This window comes from Ostrea edulis, chromosome 7, assembly GCF_947568905.1.
Source record: "Ostrea edulis chromosome 7, xbOstEdul1.1, whole genome shotgun sequence".
In the NCBI taxonomy this organism is placed as follows: domain Eukaryota; kingdom Metazoa; phylum Mollusca; class Bivalvia; order Ostreida; family Ostreidae; genus Ostrea; species Ostrea edulis.
Window position 1 is genome coordinate 68007584 of NC_079170.1, and position 19977 is coordinate 68027560.

General features: G+C 34.2%; 2 protein-coding genes across 2 annotated transcripts; both read left to right on the forward strand.

Moving 5' to 3' along the window:
* Positions 1 to 706: 706 nt before the first annotated feature.
* Positions 707 to 6906, forward strand: LOC130048451 (uncharacterized). Its single transcript, XM_056145167.1, has 3 exons — positions 707 to 1605; positions 3843 to 3942; positions 4929 to 6906. The coding sequence occupies exons 1-3, from the start codon at positions 1371 to 1373 to the stop codon at positions 5263 to 5265; spliced, it is 672 nt and encodes a 223-aa protein (XP_056001142.1). The 5' UTR covers positions 707 to 1370; the 3' UTR covers positions 5266 to 6906.
* A 9427-nt stretch (positions 6907 to 16333) lies between these two features.
* LOC125655294 (uncharacterized) lies at positions 16334 to 19633 on the forward strand. Its single transcript, XM_048885539.2, has 3 exons — positions 16334 to 16710; positions 17021 to 17120; positions 17421 to 19633. Exons 1-3 carry the CDS (start codon positions 16467 to 16469, stop codon positions 17713 to 17715), a joined length of 639 nt encoding a protein of 212 aa, XP_048741496.2. The 5' UTR covers positions 16334 to 16466; the 3' UTR covers positions 17716 to 19633.
* The last annotated feature ends 344 nt before the right edge of the window (positions 19634 to 19977 follow it).

Here is a 19977-nt window from a genome sequence, read left to right on the forward strand (position 1 = left end):
CACCACTTGATATTCCTATTTATTAAATTTTTATCTACTTTACTTTTCGCTCATACACAGGAATAGAATTTAAAAGCCTTCCATTTTCTTATTTTGTGGATAAACTTTATGCAAAGGCCTATGGACGTTATAGCGCCAGGCCCAGCTCGCCAGACATGTTTGTCCCGATACAGAAATAATTAACGCTGTACTGATTTACCTCTCTCTCTCTCTTTCTCTCTCTCTCTCTCTCTCTCTTTCTCTTTCTCTCTCTCTCTCTCTCTCTCTCTCTCTCTCTCTCTCTCTCTCTCTCTCTCATAACGGACAACACTGCAGAACTTTTGTTTGATAGATCACATAAAAAAAATTTATATCCCGTACTTGAATAGCTGTTCTTTGATTAAGTATATCTAATGATCGTCAACATGTTTTTGATTTTGTTTACCTTCTGTAAATTTATCGTATTAAAATTTGCAGTTGGTTGTAAAACACTTTTCCATTCATGAGATAAACATAAAATACATTTTACACGTCAAAACTCTACAGTTTGGGCTCATAAAAACTCCAGCTGATTGGTTATTAAGGCTAAGTTGCTTTACATATATTAAGAATCACTCAAGTGGACGTATGTTTGCTTTATTTGCTTCCCCGGCTTTCATGCTTTCGTTTTGGTTCCATCCTTTAGAATTTTAAACTCATAAAGCAAGGAGCTGATAACTGCGGACTATTTAAACCCCCTTCATCCGATTTCGTACTTACTTACCAACAGCCCTAACCCGATGCACTGTGAACATAGAGGACCGTCATTCAGACCTCGCTAATTCGAGTACATTTCGTCTGTATATGTCGGGTAGAATTCTAACCGATCGCCTAGTACTTAGACGGGGGACACTATAATCCCCGCGAATCATCACCCAAATCTAGCCGATTCCGGGGGACGAGAATTTCGCATTAAATTTTGAGACTTGGATTCTGGTTGTCACTAGCTTTTACCCCTGATGACGTCACTTATATCGTACTTAACAGATTCGGTGAACATTTAGTGTATAAATATCGGATGACATTCCGATATGTTGTTTGATTAGGTTACAAGATCTAGAGATTTGTGATCCCAAGTCAATTTACAGCATTATCGTGTATCCTTTCATCCCAGGGATCATAAGATAAAGTCGATAATCTGATCAGACGGACCCGATACCATTTCATCAATCGGAAGTTCGTTCTGGTTTTCTGTGACTCGTGAATGGACTTTTACCTGTGTGTGAAATCTTATATTTAAGGAAGGAAATTTCTAAAAGTACATGCAGTGTCTCGGGTCAACGTGAAATTCCCGGTGGCAAGAAGTATAAGAAAATTCTGTAGATTAGTCAGACCGAGAAATTTCTGACATCATGTCGACCTATAATTGTTCCGATCCAAGTTCAGTTTCAAACGGTTACTATGTGGTAGACAAGACGTACTATGAGAATGGTGACCAGGTGTACTTTATATGTTATTCGGACTACAGTCTGAACGGAAACCCGACATTGACGTGTGATGGGGCGACCGGAAATTGGTCGGGGACTTATCCTATATGCTCGTCCACCACCACCACCACCACCACAACCGCGGCTCCGGATTACGAGGGTACGTTATATTCAAAATCTGGAAATTTTCATGAGGATTTAAGTTTTAGACATTTTCATACAGGAAATCTCCCAGAAAACATGTCCATCTGTAAAATCCCAATTTTTACACAAAATTTTGAAATTATCTTAAATTAATTATTATTATTATTGTTATTTGGAAATTGTAGGTTTGGTTTTATTTAATTCTAATATATCAATCTATACAAGAGAAGAAAATATTGATAATTTTAAAAATATGTCTCTCAATATACAAAAAAATCTCTTTCAAATATACAAAATATGTCTCCTAAGATACAAAATATATCTCTTTTAAAATCTCTCAATATACAAAAAAAGATCTCTTAATATACAAAATATGTCTCATAAGATACAAAATATGTCTCTTTTAAAATATGCCAAACATGTCTCTTGTAATAAAAAATTATAGCTTTTAGAATTATCGACGAGATATAGGGAAATAGAACAAATAAACAAACAGTTATCTCATAATGTACAAAATATGCTTTTTAATGCACAAAAATACTTCATAATATCCAAAAAGCGTGTCTTTTAATATACAAAATATATCTTTCATTATGCAAAATAACTCTTCTGATATACAACATAAGTCTTTTGATATGCAAAATAAGTATCTTGATATAAAACATGTTCATTAAAATGTGATTCCGGAGAAAAATGCCTAATGTTATTCCGTTTTCCTTACGTATCTTCAAATTGAAGCAAAATAAAATGTCGTTTAGGCTAATTCTGTTTTATATGTAAAATGAATTAAATTTCAATTTCTCATAATCTATTACAGGGTCTGCTGAATATTCACAAAAACAAAAAGTTTTGTATTTTGCACAATCTTCATGGAATAAGGTCTTTTTTATTGTGGCTGTGTTCTTCATATATTTGGAGAAGAAATATAATGAATCCAATTTAATTGATTAACTAATCCGTTATATAACTCCGTATATATACATTTGCTTCGCGGATTATAAAGCGTAAACTGACCCAAACTAGGTTATACTCGTAAAATATTACCCAGAATTAAAGTCATTTCTTAAATAAAACAAAGTTTTCCTCTCAAAAAGTCAATCAAAGTTTATTTCGAAAAAGTTAAAAACTATATAGAAAATGAAATCCTTTGATCCACATTTTAAAGTACGTCATCTGGCTCCAATTAGTCAACGGGATTGACGACATCCAAAAACAAGCTCTATGGTTTTACGACATTCCGTTTTAGAATTTCATTGCGTTAGAGGAAAATGACTGCAATAAATTGACCTCACCAAGAGAGTATTGAATGTTTGTTTAACCGTATATAGGAGCAAAAGGCCTCAAGTTTTACGTAACTCCGTCTCATCAAACCTCCTCGTCCAACTTGTGAAAAGTCCACAATTCAAATAAAGTTACTTTACAAAATCTTTAAAAGTCCGTAACGGCTGACATTTTTATTGCATTGAACAGCCTTTTGAGAGGAATTAAATTTGGTCTACTTGACGTTCGTTTCACGAAAACATTTTACATCCCCAGGCAGTCGATACGGAAACTACTTCCGATTCTCCGTCAAACTGTCGATTTCAATATCCTACGGCTGAATAGAATTTCTTCTACTGCATTAAAAGTTAATATCCACTTTTTTCCCTGCTGAGTACAGACCTATAATTTATGTAGAATGCGATTACTTTATACATCCCTAACAGTAAAGTCTGCGGTCTGTCAAAATCAGAAAAAAATGCATTTTATGTGAGAAACATAAACATTGATTTCTTGCCAATATTTTTATTTGTTATGCTAAAGAGGAGATGCTAATCGTAAGCACTGCGTTAAAATGTGTCGAATTTTCACTTCTAATTAAAGAGATGTCTATCAGTTAAACGGGAATAGATTCACCAGGCTAACAACTACAGTGTCGATCCAAATTTCTCTATAACCAACAGAAGCACACGTACCGCGCTTTCTATGATAATATTTCTTGTCTTCATATGACGATAACTATGATGTGTTCATGATAATTATGACATATTTGTTTGTATCTTAAAATGGCTGTACGTCGGGATCGGAGTGATGATAATTATGATGTAATCATGATAACTGTGACGTGTTTTTTTTTTTTTTTTTTTGTATTTTGGAGTGATTGTATTGGAGTGATAATAACTATGACGTATTTTCCTGTATTTTAGAGTGGTTCTAGGTTGGGATCGGAGTGATGATAACTACATATGTATGACGTTTTTTTCTGTATTTTAGAGTGGCTGTACGTCGGGATCGGAGTGATTTCATTCGTTGGTTTTCTACTCCTGCTCCTCGTTCTTCTGCTATTTTTGAAATACTGCATACATCTCTGCAGGTGCTTGTCAACACACGATTTATCTGTATAAAACAAATACAACACACGATTTATCTGTATAACACAAATACAACACACGATTTGTCTGTATATAACACACATACAACACACGATTTGTCTGTAGAACACAAATACAACGCACGATTTATCTGTATAACACAAATACAACACACGATTTGTCTGTATAACACAAATACAACACACGATTTGTCTATATATAACACACATACAACACACGATTTATCTGTATAACACAAATAAAACGCACGATTTGTCTGTATAACACAAATACAACACACGATTTGTCTGTATAACACAAATACAACACACGATTTATCTGTATATAACACACATACAATACACGATCTGTCTGTATAACACACATACAACACACGATTTATCTGTATATAACACACATACAATACACGATTTGTCTGTATAACACAAATACAACGCACGATTTATCTGTATAACACAAATACAACACACGATTTATCTGTATATAACTCAAATACAACAAACAATTTATCTGTTTATAACACAAATACAACACACGATTTGTCTGTATAACACAAATACAACATACGATTTGTCTGTATATAACACAAATACAACACACGGTTTGTCTGCATAGCACGTGAATTTTTTTTTATTAATTTAAACACGAATACAATGTTTGCAGGTTGTTGTTGTTGTCTTTTTTTTTAAATACATTAGAACACAATATGATATGAGCTATATATGATACGTTAATTTAGTAGAACACAATATGATATGAGTTATATGTGATACGTTAATTCAGACAAAGACATATTCTAAGGAAATATATCTTATCAATACCCTGCATGAAATGGCAATTCAAGAGAAAAAAACATCTATAATCAAATTGCCATAATCATTATATCGTTCAGTCATTTTTATTAAAGTATAACTGATTATTTTCGGAACAAATTTATAAACATATTTCCATTGTATTGTTTTTATAGAAAACGGTCACGGGTGAGTGCACTTCACGGAATTGATGAACAGGTCGAGGTCGGTTGTTGCTACGTCTGTTGCATTAGATGTTGCATCAAGTGCTGGACATGTTGTCAAGAGAGAAGTGACGTCATAAAAGTGAAAGAGGCAACACCAAAGGAAGCAAAAAAAGTTCCCAAACACAACTACACCACGTCTACTGCCAATTCTGTGTCCATGATATCCGAAGACACGATGGAAACAACGCCCTCCTTAATCAGAAAGGAAGTGAAACCGGCCAGAGAATTAAACTCGTGGATGCCCCACACCCACGGGGTGCGAAATATCAACACTAGCACCAAATAAGGAATATCAACACCAGTACTTAATATTCATATTCACAAGTCAAGGGTTATTGATTCGTTACCTCACACTAATCCTTGACATCAGTCAACATTCAAAACGGGGCATATGATTGGTTTGCAGCGGGTAGGTAGAGCCAATCAGTCAACAGCTTTTATAGTCGGTCGAAAACGAAACTAAACGCGCATGGTGCGGCATCGGCAGTGTGGTACAGAATTTGTGACTATCGATTGATTTTCGGAAATTTATTTTTTTTAAAGAAACAATTAGGCGAAGTTTTAGAATACGAGACGCATAAAAACGATGGATTGTCCCAAGTATGTTTGTCAATTGTGTTTCAACAAATTGAACAATTTATTTAAAATTGAAATAGATTGATAAATAGTTACAACATTTAAGGGACGAAAATGTGAATTATTAATTACGCTACATATAAAATCGACACGCAATGTTCATGATGTTGAAAAACAAACCTACCCCATGAAGACCATTGTTTACTTTCTGTATTTCATCTTACCAAACTTGCATCTAAAACAATGAATCTCATTGGATGATTTAATTTTAGCTTATTGCGTCATCCTCTATCCCAAACCCAAGTTTTGAATGGTGACTAATGTGAAAGGTTAGTGCGAGTTTGACTTGTGAACATGTACTTAATCAAGAAATAAATTTCATTTCTGAAAAACACGAGAGCATGAACGCCGCTGCGTTTTGTCAGCATGATTCGCGCTTCAATCATGAAAGTATGTTGGCGTGAAGTGTTACAATGAATGCCCTTATCAATCGTAACTACTCGGCTATTACCGTAACCACAAATTAACATCTTATGTGGATCGACACCATCAGTGTCTGTTGCCATGTGTACACAAATGTAGCTATGACGTCGCAGTCGTACGTTACAATATGAAACTCGAGCTTTCAGATGCATGCATCTAAGATATCATATATATCGAAGGTATTCTACCACTATCATTTTCAGCTTACATGTTTATGTATTAGAGTGAATAAGACGTTAATGATACAAAAACTGAATCTGTGCTGAAAATATGAATAACACATTATACAGGGATTCGGTTCTGGCCTGTTAACTTCATCCACAGGCGCGCTTCCGGCGAAGAAATGCATCGATTTCCGAGTATTCTTAAAGGTTACGGAAAAGGACGAGCACGTGATCATATTGTGCCCTCATGTATTTAAAATAGGTCATTTATCTTTTATATTTACTTTCATTTCTATAGTAATATTCCCAGCCGTTAAAATAGTCGTTCTATATTTATCAAGATTCATACGCACATTGTTCACTTTCATGAGGAAATGGCTATCATTTCAATTGGTGAAAACATCGGCAATGTGAATATAAAGGAATATGAACACCGGTATCAAAGCATGGATGACGAAATATCTCCCAAAAAATGTCATTCTCTTTTGCCTTAGATTTATGCCAATCGTTGATATTTGTATATAATTCACTTCCTCTGAGATAACCATACACATCCCAGATTGACTTTGCGGAAGTAGTATGAAAGAAGCGATGACATCAGCATGCTCCTGGTGCCAAACTTGTCTTCATGTGCTTATTCATTACACGTATTATTTGTAGTAATTTATTCAAGGGCGTTATTGTTATTAAATATATATGCTTACTTTTATATTGTATATTAGTTGGAATAAATGTTCCTGTAGAAGCCCGTGGGGACCCGGAATAGAATAGCTCCTCAGTACCCCTTGCTTGTCGTAAGAGAAAACTAAGCGTGAACCTCTTTCGGGTGAGTCCGCAAAAACCGAGGTCCCGTGTCACAGCAGGTGTGGCACAATAAAGATCCCTCCCTGTTCAATGGCTATATGACCCGGCCATAGGCCTATATTTTACAGCCTTTCGCAGGCAATGGAGACGTCTCCATATGAGTAGAATATTCTCGAGAGGGACGTTAAACAATATTCAATCAATCGGTCCTTTGGTTCGTTTCTCAGATCATCAAGTGTAAACAAACACACAGACGTATAGACGGGTATAAGATTGATTGATTGATGTTTTCCGCCACACTCAAAAATTTTTCAGTTATCTGGTGGCGCCCAGTTTTTCATTGGTGGAAGAGAGAACCCAGTTACAATGTACCTGGAAAGAGACCACCGACCTTCCGAAAGTAAACTGGGAAACATTCTCACTTACCGGCACGAGCCGGATTCGAACCCGCGTTATATTTCCCGCGTATGTCATGAGTCTTCGCTGGTCTCAACGGTCACACCGTATACATATTATACATCTCTCAATGATATACATATCTCAATAAGTATAATATACATCTCTCAATAAGTATAATATACATCTCTCAATAAGTATAATATACATCTCTCAATAAGTATAATATACATCTCTCAATAAGTATAATATACATCTCTCAATGATATGCATCTCTCAATAAGTACAATATACATCTCTCAAGCTTGGTCTTGCGATGAGGAACATTTTGGAAAGAGGACACGTGATACTGTCACCAAGCAGGAAAAAAGAACAGAAAGATGGAACAATATCAGATTACAAGTCGTCGATGATGCAAAAAGAACTATTATTTGATCAAGATATAGGGCTTACGGCGGGTGTGACCGGTCAACAGGGGATGCTTACTCCCCCTAGGGACCTGATCCCACCTCTGGTGTGTCCAGGGGTTCGTGTTTTCCCAACTCTCTATTTTGTATTTCTTATAGAAGTTATGAGAATGAACACTGTTCGTTATCTTCACCTTTGAAATATCATTGAGACATGACGGTTATAGCAACAATGCAATAAAAAGATATGATAGAATATCTGATTCGGTGATGGATTTCATTAGGATGGCATGTATCCCAGGCACGAATCGTCGTTTTTCAAAGAGGTGACCGTAAGAAGAATTGGAAGTTGGCTTGAAATGTAATAAATAAATCCTTAATACTTTGCAAAATAGTTTTATTTATAACTTTCAAGCTTACATTCTTCTCATTCACTACTACTGTTGAAAATAGGGGGGGGGGATCCAAGATATATTTTACTTGCAAGACAAAATAACAAACAGCGGTCATCGTCTGAAAAGAAAAGAAAAACATGGAGGATTCCCCCCCCCCCCCCCCCCCCCCCCCCCCCCGATTTTATGAGCCTGTATTACGGGGAAGATAAAGTGAAGCAATGCTTTAATCTGGAGCGCTACGGTAGCTCACTGCAATAAAGCTTACACTCTTTATGGCACTAAGTCACAATATGGCGATTTAAATGTTTTGTAAAATAATTTGTATCGATCGATTCGCTTGTCTGTCATCGATCGTAGCTCAGTGGTCAAAGCATTGGGGTGGTGAACCGCAGATCTCGAGTTCAAATCCGTCAGAGTCTTTTGTTCATATGTGTTGAGATAATTATTTTGAAAATCATGTTTTTATCCAAAATTTGCATATTTTCTGCCTTTTCGGCATATATACTTATTATACATCACCATATCTTTTGTGATTAAATCAGTTCGTACTGATTGGAGAAACTATTCCAAGGTGTAGTGAGCCATCCTGATTAGAGGTGTTAATTCCTGTCTGACGTCACGATAGATAAACATTCGTCAAGTAATCTTTACCCTACAGATCTCCGAAATATTTCTCATAGATTGTCACCTCTCGCTTTATTCGGTAGGCTATTAAATATTTGAAATGTTGGGACGTACCAATTTTATCTTAAAATAGGAAGACACGTAGTGAAGAGGAATTCAAACAACTGTCGCTTAATCTTATATCAAAAATAATAAAACCGTGTACTTTGTAGATGAGTTAGCCATATATTAGGTGACAGTAGGATGAGAGGTCTTCATTAGAACGGGGGAATTTAAATATTTGATCTGTCTACTGTGTGTCCACTCCGCGGGGCTTTGATTAAAATGTGTATTCGATATCTCGCTGACCGTATGGAATCTGCACATCATCGTTATTCATTGACCGATATTATGGTCTTGGACGACAGGGGATCCTCTCCGCCGCGAAATATTGCCCAGGGATACAGATGTAATAGATAAACCTGATCACTTCTTATGACGCGGACAATTTTTTTCTTAATTCTAGAATTCAGTGATCATAGTGTATCGGCATATAGTTAAGGCCACGCATACCCTGAAAATAGATGAGCGCTTTATACAAAGGCAATAATACTTATATTGACCTACTGATAGATTCAGATTCAAATTCTTTTTATTATTATTATTATTATTTCTTTCCTTAAGCTATATAGCTCATCAGTTATAAATACAAAATATTTACAAATATATACAAATAAGATAATAGAGCGTGAGTAGACATACAGACACAATTTTGAGGATATAAAATCAATGCAGTTCAACATACATACAAAAGTACAGGTGAATGTCGTAGCAAGTACAGAATTCATAAATTACATGAAGATCGCAACTTTGTAGCCTGGTGTAGGAACTTTTCTAAATTATTGAGATCTTTTGTATTATTTACACTAAGACATTTTACTAATTTGAAGACACTGGATTTCTAGTAATGATTTTTTGTTTTGTATTTTTGATATATTTAATTCTTAAACCGTTATAAAAAGGAAATTTTGAAATGGAATGAAATTTGTCTTCTAAATCATTTAGGTTACAAAATGTACAAATCCTATTACTTCTTGAAATATTTTTATGCCTGTCCTTCTCAATGTTCAAAGAGTCTGAAGACGTCCGAATTTTTTTAAATACATTTCTTTCCATTGGGATCAATCGGGTTCTTAAGATAGAACTGTAAACAAAAATGATTGATAACTAAATAACTAATCAATCGGATGAAATAATTACCCGTTTGGATTTGTTTTATAAAACGCTGTCCCTTGGAAGAATTTATCAGAATAACTATATTAACTGATTAGTTATCAGAATAACTATATTGACTGATTAATTATCAGAATAACTATATTAACTGATTAATTATCAGAATAACTATATTAACTGATTAATTATCAGAATAACTATATTGACGGATTAATTATCAGAATAACTATATTAACTGCTTAATTATCAGAATAACTATATTGACGGATTAATTATCAGAATAACTATATTAACTGCTTAATTATCAGAATAATTATATTAACTGATTAATTATCAGAATGACTATATTGACTGATTAATTATCAGAATAACTATATTGACTGATTAATTATCAGAATAACTATATTGACGGATTGTTTATCAGAATAACTATATTGACTGATTAATTATCAGAATAACTATATTGACGGATTGGTTATCAGAATAACTATATTAACTGCTTAATTATCAGAATAACTATATTGACTGATTAATTATCAGAATAACTATATTGACTGATTAGTTAAGTTTTGAAATGTTAATCTGAAGATTGTCGGGAAAAAATTCCCATATGACACGTTCTAAAAATTACCATTTGCAGGCAAATATTTTCATTATGCAATATTTCTTCTCCGCAGAAAGACATGTAAACATTTCCCCAGACTTTCAGATTCCGTTTGATTCTGTGGTAAATATCTCCTCAGACTTCCAGATTCCGTTTGATTTTGTGGTAAATATCTCCTCAGACTTCCAGATTCCGTTTGATTTTGTGGTAAATATATCCTCAGACTTCCAGATTCCGTTTCATTTTGTGGTAAATATCTCTTCAGACTTCCAGATTCCGTTTCATTTTGTGGTAAATATCTCCCCAGACTTTCAGATTCCGTTTGGTTTTGGGGTAAATATCTCCTCAGACTTCCAGATTCCGTTTCATTTTGTGGTAAATATCTCCTCAGACTTCCAGATTCCGTTTCATTCTGTGGAAAGCACTTTTATGTTAAGTTTGTGAGTAAATTGTCCCGAGTTCACACATCGATAAATTCTTCAAAAATAATATTTGATTCTTATAATTCTAATTGTTCCCCATATTATCAATTAAAAAAATTTGAATAGTTTCTCTGGACTATGTTATTTGTTTTCGGGAGCGTATGTATACAAAGCGTTTTTGAATTTATTGATGTGTAAATTCTCGTTTAGATTTATCTTTGTCCAGCCTAAAGAATTGTAATAAATAACAATGAATTTATGTATATATATATATATATATATATATATATATATATATATATATATATAAGAAAATGCTATTTCATCTCTGTGTGACACTTTTTTAATATCTTAGATTTTCTTTTAGACACGGAGTTAAACAACTTACTTCAAAAGTATATTCTCGGTGCGCGGTGTTTGCCAGAATTTGTATGATTTGCTCTTACCAGGCCTCTTGGACCTGCTCTAAATTCTGTTTGCAGTGTTCTTCACAGATAACGCCTCAGGAGAAAACACGCCAGACGTTATATCAAAAGTCTGAATAGCATTGAAAACCAAGTTTTAAGTTCATATTTCAATGATATGACAATATACCATTTAGAACGGGAACTAATTAAATTGGTCTTATCTACCTCCCATGCGTTGCCAGGGATCCTATAAATAGTCCCTCGATATCAATGCGCAATCCGTGCCTAACATATTATCATGTACTTTTCAACTGCAGTGTACTTGAAACGTATGAAATAAACATCTGTGTAAATTGCTATGTTTAATGTATTTATTTTTTAATTTGATCGACACTTGAATGGTAATAAGATATTCGACTTGACACTAAGTAGTCAGACAGAATCGTATAAATGCTTATATATATCACGTGATATGTTGACGTCCCGGATAACCTCAAGGTTATAAGCGTGAAAACAAAACAATTTCAGAAATGTAAATAATTCGAGTCAATTTTCTTTGACATGCATTCACTCTCTCTCTCTCCGCAGACATTTGTAATTAAAATTATTTTTGTAAAACCACAGAAAAAAAAAAACTGTACGTGTGTCTGGAACACGACTGCACCCGGTGAACACACGGTCTATATTTCACATTCTCACATCGAAGTACAAGTTCAAGTTCATTTATTTCGCTCACACCATCAATCAGTGGTACGTGAGGTACAACAGATAATAAAAGATAATGATAAGTCGTCTTATAATGAATCGTGAATAGAAAAATAAATAAAAATAAAAAGAAGAAAACCACAAGAGGCGTACATCTATAGCTACAAACAAAAGGAAAGGAAAAGTAAGAGATAAATAAGTTATGGCCGGCGTGGTGTAGATTATGATATAGAATCCACTCTCTTCGTTAGCTGTGATGTGTCCGATAGAGATTATATTCATCAATATGCTTTCTAATTTAAACTATATTTTATTCACAAAGTGAATGGGATCGGGCAGCAAGCATAGGCTATTTTAGCCCTCTCCCTGCTTTCTCCACACAGAACTAGCCACCTGTCTTTACAGGGCTTTAACAATGCTATCTTAAAATTGAAAACTTTTAAATTTACTTTATTTAGTCAAGAAATGCAGTTTTAGTAGAAAGCAAAGAACAAAAATTAAAAGCCCCTGCTCAAATCCGCGATTCACATATCAGCAGACGACATGCTAATCGACTGAGCTACCCAGCTATGCAATCAAATTTAAAAGGAATACACAAATATTGCTGATAGTTATATTTTGATTCATGTTTTAAAAGGAAGTCGGCCATAATGACGATGTAGTTCGCTGTAATTTAAATACATTGTAACGCAACTGTTGTGTCAAGACATTATGACAAACATCAGTGTGTAGTACTACAAAGGCTGACAGGTTCTAAGTAATCATTCAATGTATCAATAAAGAAAGTCTTCTATGACGTGCTCATCTCATATTTGATTGAAAATATCACGTAAATATATTATAGAATATAAAGAGCACTAACTCGAAAAAGGAATTGTCTATCGGCACGACTGTCGCGCGACATTTTCACTATACGGCGATCGTGCTAATTAAAGCTCTTACCTGCACGAATTGAGACCGATCACGATATTTCCTCAGTTATCTATTAGTTCAATATATATTTGATTTGTGTGATTTTAAATCTTAATGCTTCTGATATTTTTTCAAAGAATTAAAATGAGATGTTTATACAATCATCTGATAAAAATTTCAAACTTTCAATTTTGACAAATGAGTTCAAAGTTCAGAATTATAACACATGTGCATGTATTAAAGCTAGACTCTTTTTAGTAAATGATCAAAGCAATAATTATTAATCAGTCAATTTAGGTGGTCCACCCCTTCAAAATACCCCACGGTTAATATTATATATGGGTACCTCAGTAGTCAATCAATTTTCAGCAATAAAAAAAATAGCAAAGTTTTGAATTAGTCCTTACGTTAACTAAACATATAAAAGAGAAAGAACACTATTGTTTTATTCTATAGTATATTGTCTAATTTTATAAATAGTATATTGTCTAGTTCTATAGTATATTGTCTAGTTCTATAGTATATTGTCTAATTCCATAGTGTATTGTCTAGTTCTATAGTGTATTGTTTAGCTCTATAGTGTATTGTCTAATTCCATAGTGTATTGTCTAATTCTATAGTGTATTGTCTAGTTCTATAGTATATTATCTAATTCTATAGTATATTGTCTAATTCTATAGTGTATTGTCTAGTTCTATAGCATATTGTCTAGTTCTATAGTATATTGTCTAGTTCTATAGTATATTATCTAATTCTATAGCATATTGTCTAGTTCTATAGTATATTATCTAATTCTATAGCATATTGTCTAGTTCTATAGTATATTGTCTGATTCTATAGTATATTATCTAATTCTATAGTGTATTGTCTAGTTCTATAGTATATTGTCTAATTTTATAGTATATTGTATAATTCTATTAATAGTGTATTGTCTAATTCTATAGTGTATTATCTAATTCTGTAGTGTATTGTCTAATTCTGTAGTATATTATCTAATTCTATAGTATATTATCTAATTCTACAGTATATTGTCTAGTTCTATAGTGTATTGTCTAGTTCTATAGTGTATTGTCTAATTCTATAGTGTATTATCTAATTCTATAGCATATTGTCTAGTTCTATAGTGTATTGTCTAGTTCTATAGTATATTATCTAATTCTATAGCATATTGTCTAGTTCTATAGTATATTGTCTAGTTCTATAGTATATTATCTAATTCTATAGCATATTGTCTAGTTCTATAGTATATTGTCTGATTCTATAGTATATTATCTAATTCTGTAATGCATTATCTAGTTCTATAGTATATTGTCTAATTCTATAGTATATTGTATAATTCTATAGTATATTGTATAATTCTATAGTATATTGTCTAATTCTATAGTGTATTATCTAATTCTGTAGTGTATTGTCTAATTCTGTAGTATATTATCTAATTCTATAGTATATTATCTAATTCTACAGTATATTGTCTAATTCTATAGTGTATTGTCTACTTCTGTAATGCATTATCTAGTTCTATAGTATATTATCTTATTCTATAGTATATTGTCTAGTTCTATAGTGTATTGTCTAGTTCTATAGTGTATTGTCTAATTCTATAATATATTATCTAATTCTATAGTATATTGTCTAATTCTATAGTGTATTGTCTATTTCTATAGTAAAGATAATCAACTCCTGAGCTTTGGTTTATTGTTGACAAATTTTGTTGTGCAGATAATGTCTTTAAAAATCTACCGTTTGCACGACCGTCGTGTGTATGTCTTCGGCCAACAAATGCGTACATATTCCATGCTTTCAAAATTCGATTAGAATCGTGTATTGATCAACACAGAACATCTGGTTGCCGAGAATTACGATTTATTTATGAATCTACACTTTAATCATTGAGGCAGTAAATAAAAATTACCACGTATATGTACCATTTCTACGTACATTCCTGGGTCTCGGATCTATAAGTACTGAGTAAGGCTTCCTAGGTTAGAAACATTCGGAATACTTTGCTATATACGGACTAGCATCGCGTGTCTATAAGTCCTTAGTAAGGCTTCCTAGGTTAGAAACATTCGGAATACTTTTGCTATATACGGACTAGCATCGCATGTCTATAAGTCCTTAGTAAGGCTTCCTAGGTTAGAAACATTCGGAATACTTTGCTATATACGGACTAGCATCGCGTGTCTATAAGTCCTTAGTAAGCTAGGCTTCCTAGGTTAGAAACATTCGGAATACTTTTGCTATATACGGACTAGCATCGCGTGTCTATAAGTCCTTAGTAAGGCTTCCTAGGTTAGAAACATTCGGAATACTTTGCTATATACGGACTAGTGTTGTGTGTCTATAAATCCTTAGCAAGGCTTCCTAGGTTAGAGACATTCGGAATACTTTCGTTATTTACGGACTAGTATCGTGTTTCTCTAAGTCCTTAGCAAGGCTTCCTAGGTTAGAGACATTCGGAATACTTTCGTTATTTACGGACTAGTATCGTGTTTCTCTAAGTCCTTAGCAAGGCTTCCTAGGTTAGAGACATTCGGAATACTTTCGTTATTTACGGACTAGTATCGTGTTTCTCTAAGTCCTTAGCAAGGCTTCCTAGGTTAGAGACATTCGAAATACTTTCGCTATTTACGGACTAGTACAGTGTATCGTGTTTCTTTAAGTACTGAACAAGGATTCCTACCGGTAGATTAGAGACATTCGAAATACTTTCGTTATTTACGGACTAGTATCGTGTTTCTCTAAGTCCTTAGTAAGGCTTCCTACGTTGGAGACATTCGGAATACTTTCGCTATTTACGGAGTAGTACCGTGTTTCTATAAGTATTTAGCAAGGCGTCGTGTTTTCCTCACGATGAAGAAAGGTGTGTACTGAATTGATATTCTTTTTTAAATCAGATGAATTTTTAGAACAACATTGCGTCTCACCTAATTACATGTAAATGTAAGTCGTGACAATTACATAGAATCATTTTACACTGGCATAGAATTCATGATCGGTGACATGCAGTGGGTTGTGTAAATATCATCGGCAGATACAGTATATAGAATGTATAAGGGTATTGTTACTACAGACTATCGGTCAAAATAATGTAACGTTAAATGGCCTCTATTGATGCATTTGTCAACCTTAATTAAGCGTACACAAGATACACGCTGATAGACGTTTAAAGTCATTAAATAGGTCACAGGGTTCTAATGAACTAACATAATGTCCTAGTCTCAACTGTGAGAATACAAGACAATACATGCCTACGTATCGTGTGCTGATGGTTAACCTGTTCGTGGTTGTGTTAACACTCAACATGAAAAAGTGAGATTTATTTCCTTCAGAGAAGAAGTCCTGTCGGGTGTAGTGTGACGTGTAGTGTGACGTAATGTCGGCCTATAACTGTTCAGATCCGAACGGGATCAGCAATGGCTATTTTGTGATCGCCAAACCTTACTACGTGGATGGCGATCGTATCTACTACTATTGCGGATGGACCTATTTTTTACAAGGCAACCCCATCCGGGAGTGTGATGGAGACACCGGGAACTGGACGGGAAGTGCGCCTATCTGTTCCACCACCACAACCACCGCTAGCACAACTACCACAACGACTGAGAGTCCTCTCAATGGTATTATCATCCAACTGTAATTAGTGTGTAATTAACAACCACCTGTAATTAGTTTGTAATTAACAACCACCTGTAATTAGTGTGTGATTATCACTCATCTGTAAGTGTATAATTAGTATCATAAACCTGTACTATAATTGTGTCTATCCACTTCAGTCACAAGTTATTGAACACGGAATTTTGCTATAACAACAATCATCCCATGTAGAGAAAACAAAACAACCTGTAACCACCTTTCTATCTATTTTTGTAATATTGAATAATATTGACTTGATCTATTTTAGTGATATTACATAGTATTGACTTTCAGAATGGTTGTACATGTCTATTGGATTATCCGGGTTCCTGGCTCTGATCTTTGTGTGTATCGTGGGTTTGGTCATCCTGAAATATTGCCAGATTCTTTGCCGGTAAGTATCAGCACTAAGTTTTCTATATCTACACCCAATAGCTATTTATCTCCCCCTACCTATTTATTTCCGTAAATTATCAAACGTTAAGCAATAAGAGTGTTTATTTCGTTCATTTCAATTCTATTTCTGTGTCATCGGTCAGAAAGGTATCATCAACAATTTTCGTATCGTTATATGCTCTTCTCGTTGGTATTAGAGGTTACGTTTGATTTATTGATCAATAGATAAATTTGCTTATTGACTGACTTATCGATTAATGATATGGCTTATGGATTGAATGCTTGATTTTATAAACAGTCAATTTACACGTGCGAAATATGAAGAAGAGGAAGTGGAGACCGGATGCTGTTATACGTGTTGTATTCACTGTTGTACATCCGGGTGTCGCCGGTGTTATCATACAAATAATATCACTCCGCCACCAACTCAGGTTCCCAAACCCGCCGTGAGGTCGTTGAGCATACAGACAGGAAATCAGAAGGAGTTGCGATTAGAGGAGGTTGTGACGACAAAGAAAGTGGCTAAAGAGCTGAAGGATTACTGGCGACCCCATAAAAATGAGATACGACGGAATAACCAGAGTACGAACTAACCCTATAAATACGACATACGAAAGAATAACAAGAGTACGAACTAACCCCGTGATGACATAATATACGCGTGGTGCATTAATCATGGTTGACAGATTTCCCACCGTTTCGGTAACTTCCTGAATATGTGTGCATTGTATAAACAAACATAATTTCTCGTCCCATCATCTCATCCAACATATTTTGTTGACCAATTATAGTCTCGTTCAACCAGACACTCAGCTTTCTCCGTAAATCCCCGACGAGCAGAGAGTCTTGTAAAGACACGCGATGAAGTTTGTAACGTCAGAACGAGGCTTACCAAAATATCGGTATTTAATTTGATTGGTTGATTCAACACTCCTCCAAAATAACGACTACCGAAGAAATTTGTAATAGATTAAATTTGCCGTTTAAGTTTAAGGATTTACAACTAGAGAGTTTATAAAAACTTTTGTAAAAGGAAATGATTTATTTGCTGTTCTACCCACGGGAAATAATAAAAAAAAAGTTTTAGCAAAATTACTTAAGGAGGCAAAAGTGAAAGCAAACTTTACAGCTGACAAAGACAGTATTTTTTCTATGTACATGTAATAGAAATGATTTTCCCATTAGTATCACTAATGAAGGATTAACTAATTAGCATCAAATCTCGGAATTGACTGTTAAAATGCCAGGGAATCAAACCGAAACTAAATTAGCGCTCCCTAGCGGTAACAGTTATCATCGCGTGTCTTTACCAGACTCTCTGCTCGTCGGAGATTTGCGGAGGCAACCGAGTGTCTGATTGAACAATACTATAATTGGTGCCATTAATTTATTACTATGTAACCCTATCAATATACATGTACTATGTATCCGTGTCAAGATTAATGTATTACTATGAATCCCTATCAATATACATGTACTATGTATCCGTGTCAACATTAATGTATTACTATGTATCCGTGTCAACATTAATGTATTACTATGTATCCGTGTCAACATTAATGTATTACTATGAATCCCTATCAACATACATGTACTATGTATCCGTGTCAACATTAATGTATTACTGTGTATCCGTGTCAACATTAATGTATTACTGTGTATCCGTGTCAACATCAATGTATTACTATGTATCCGTGTCAACATTAATGTATTACTATGTATCCGTGTCAACATTAATGTATTACTATGTATCCGTGTCAACATTAATGTATTACTATGAATCCCTATCAACATACATGTACTATGTATCCGTGTCAAGATTGTAGATGTTTTTGTTTACCAATGAAATCGAAATATTTTACATGATTATATATCTCCTTTTAACAAAAGGATTAGCATCTGGACCCAGTTGCACGAAGGTTAGTTACATTTAACTGATAGCTAACTTGCCATTAACTTGAGAATCTATATGGCGTTAACTTGAAGTTATATTTCAGCGAAAATTTACCAACTTTTGTGCAACTGGACCCAGGTCATTGGTGTGATGTTATTGAATTATCCTCTTTAATGATTATAATTATTCATTGAATATCAGGAAATATGTCCGCCCGTGGTCATTGATCGGTAAAGCGGACCAATCTTGTGCAGTACACTTCCACGAAGAGGCTGACAGTGTTTACTCCGATTATTATTTGTAAACAGATGTGACGGCATAATTGATTTTCCGCCTTTATTACTTGTACACAGATGTGACGTCATAATTGAGTTAAAGTATTCTGATATTTCATTTGTCATAAGTACTATAGACAGTGTCTGGTTTTCAATGGACAATCACTTAATGTTATTCATATTCTTATTCTATTTCTTGATATCTTGATATCTCCCCAGTGTGCTTTCGATTATTGTATTTTCAAATCTATACACTCATGTGACACCATGGTGACAGATTTCATTGATTGCCTTATTTATTTATTTATTTATTTATATTGCATTAAAATATGATTAACTTGTTGATAATGAGTCAATGTTGTTAATGACCGTCTGAGTTCTTTGTGTGAGATGCAGATGTGTTAGTGTAGACGGATAGATAAAATGTGATGGTGAGATAATAGAATGAGAGAGGAACAGGCGGAACTGAGTTCACAAGAGTGAGGGGACGAGGAAGAGGAGAGACAAAGGGAGATAAGAGAGAATTAGGACTCCCTGTCCATCCTTTTTTAATATGAAGGTGCAGTCTGAGTTAATTTCGCTTACCTTTCTTTGTACATATTAATAGAAAAATGTTTAACAGTTCCAGGCTCCAGCACTACTGATGGTGAAGGTCGTTATTTTTATCAAAAGACTTCGTGTTTAAC

Coding starts and splice junctions, on each gene's coding strand:
- LOC130048451 (XM_056145167.1), top strand. CDS start 1,371: ATGTCGACCTATAATTGTTCCGATCCAAGTTCAGTTTCAAACGGTTAC. Junction 1,606..3,842: donor CGCGGCTCCGGATTACGAGG/GTACGTTATATT, acceptor TCTGTATTTTAG/AGTGGCTGTACGTCGGGATC. Junction 3,943..4,928: donor TACTGCATACATCTCTGCAG/GTGCTTGTCAAC, acceptor TTGTTTTTATAG/AAAACGGTCACGGGTGAGTG.
- LOC125655294 (XM_048885539.2), top strand. CDS start 16,467: ATGTCGGCCTATAACTGTTCAGATCCGAACGGGATCAGCAATGGCTAT. Junction 16,711..17,020: donor GACTGAGAGTCCTCTCAATG/GTATTATCATCC, acceptor ATTGACTTTCAG/AATGGTTGTACATGTCTATT. Junction 17,121..17,420: donor TATTGCCAGATTCTTTGCCG/GTAAGTATCAGC, acceptor TTTTATAAACAG/TCAATTTACACGTGCGAAAT.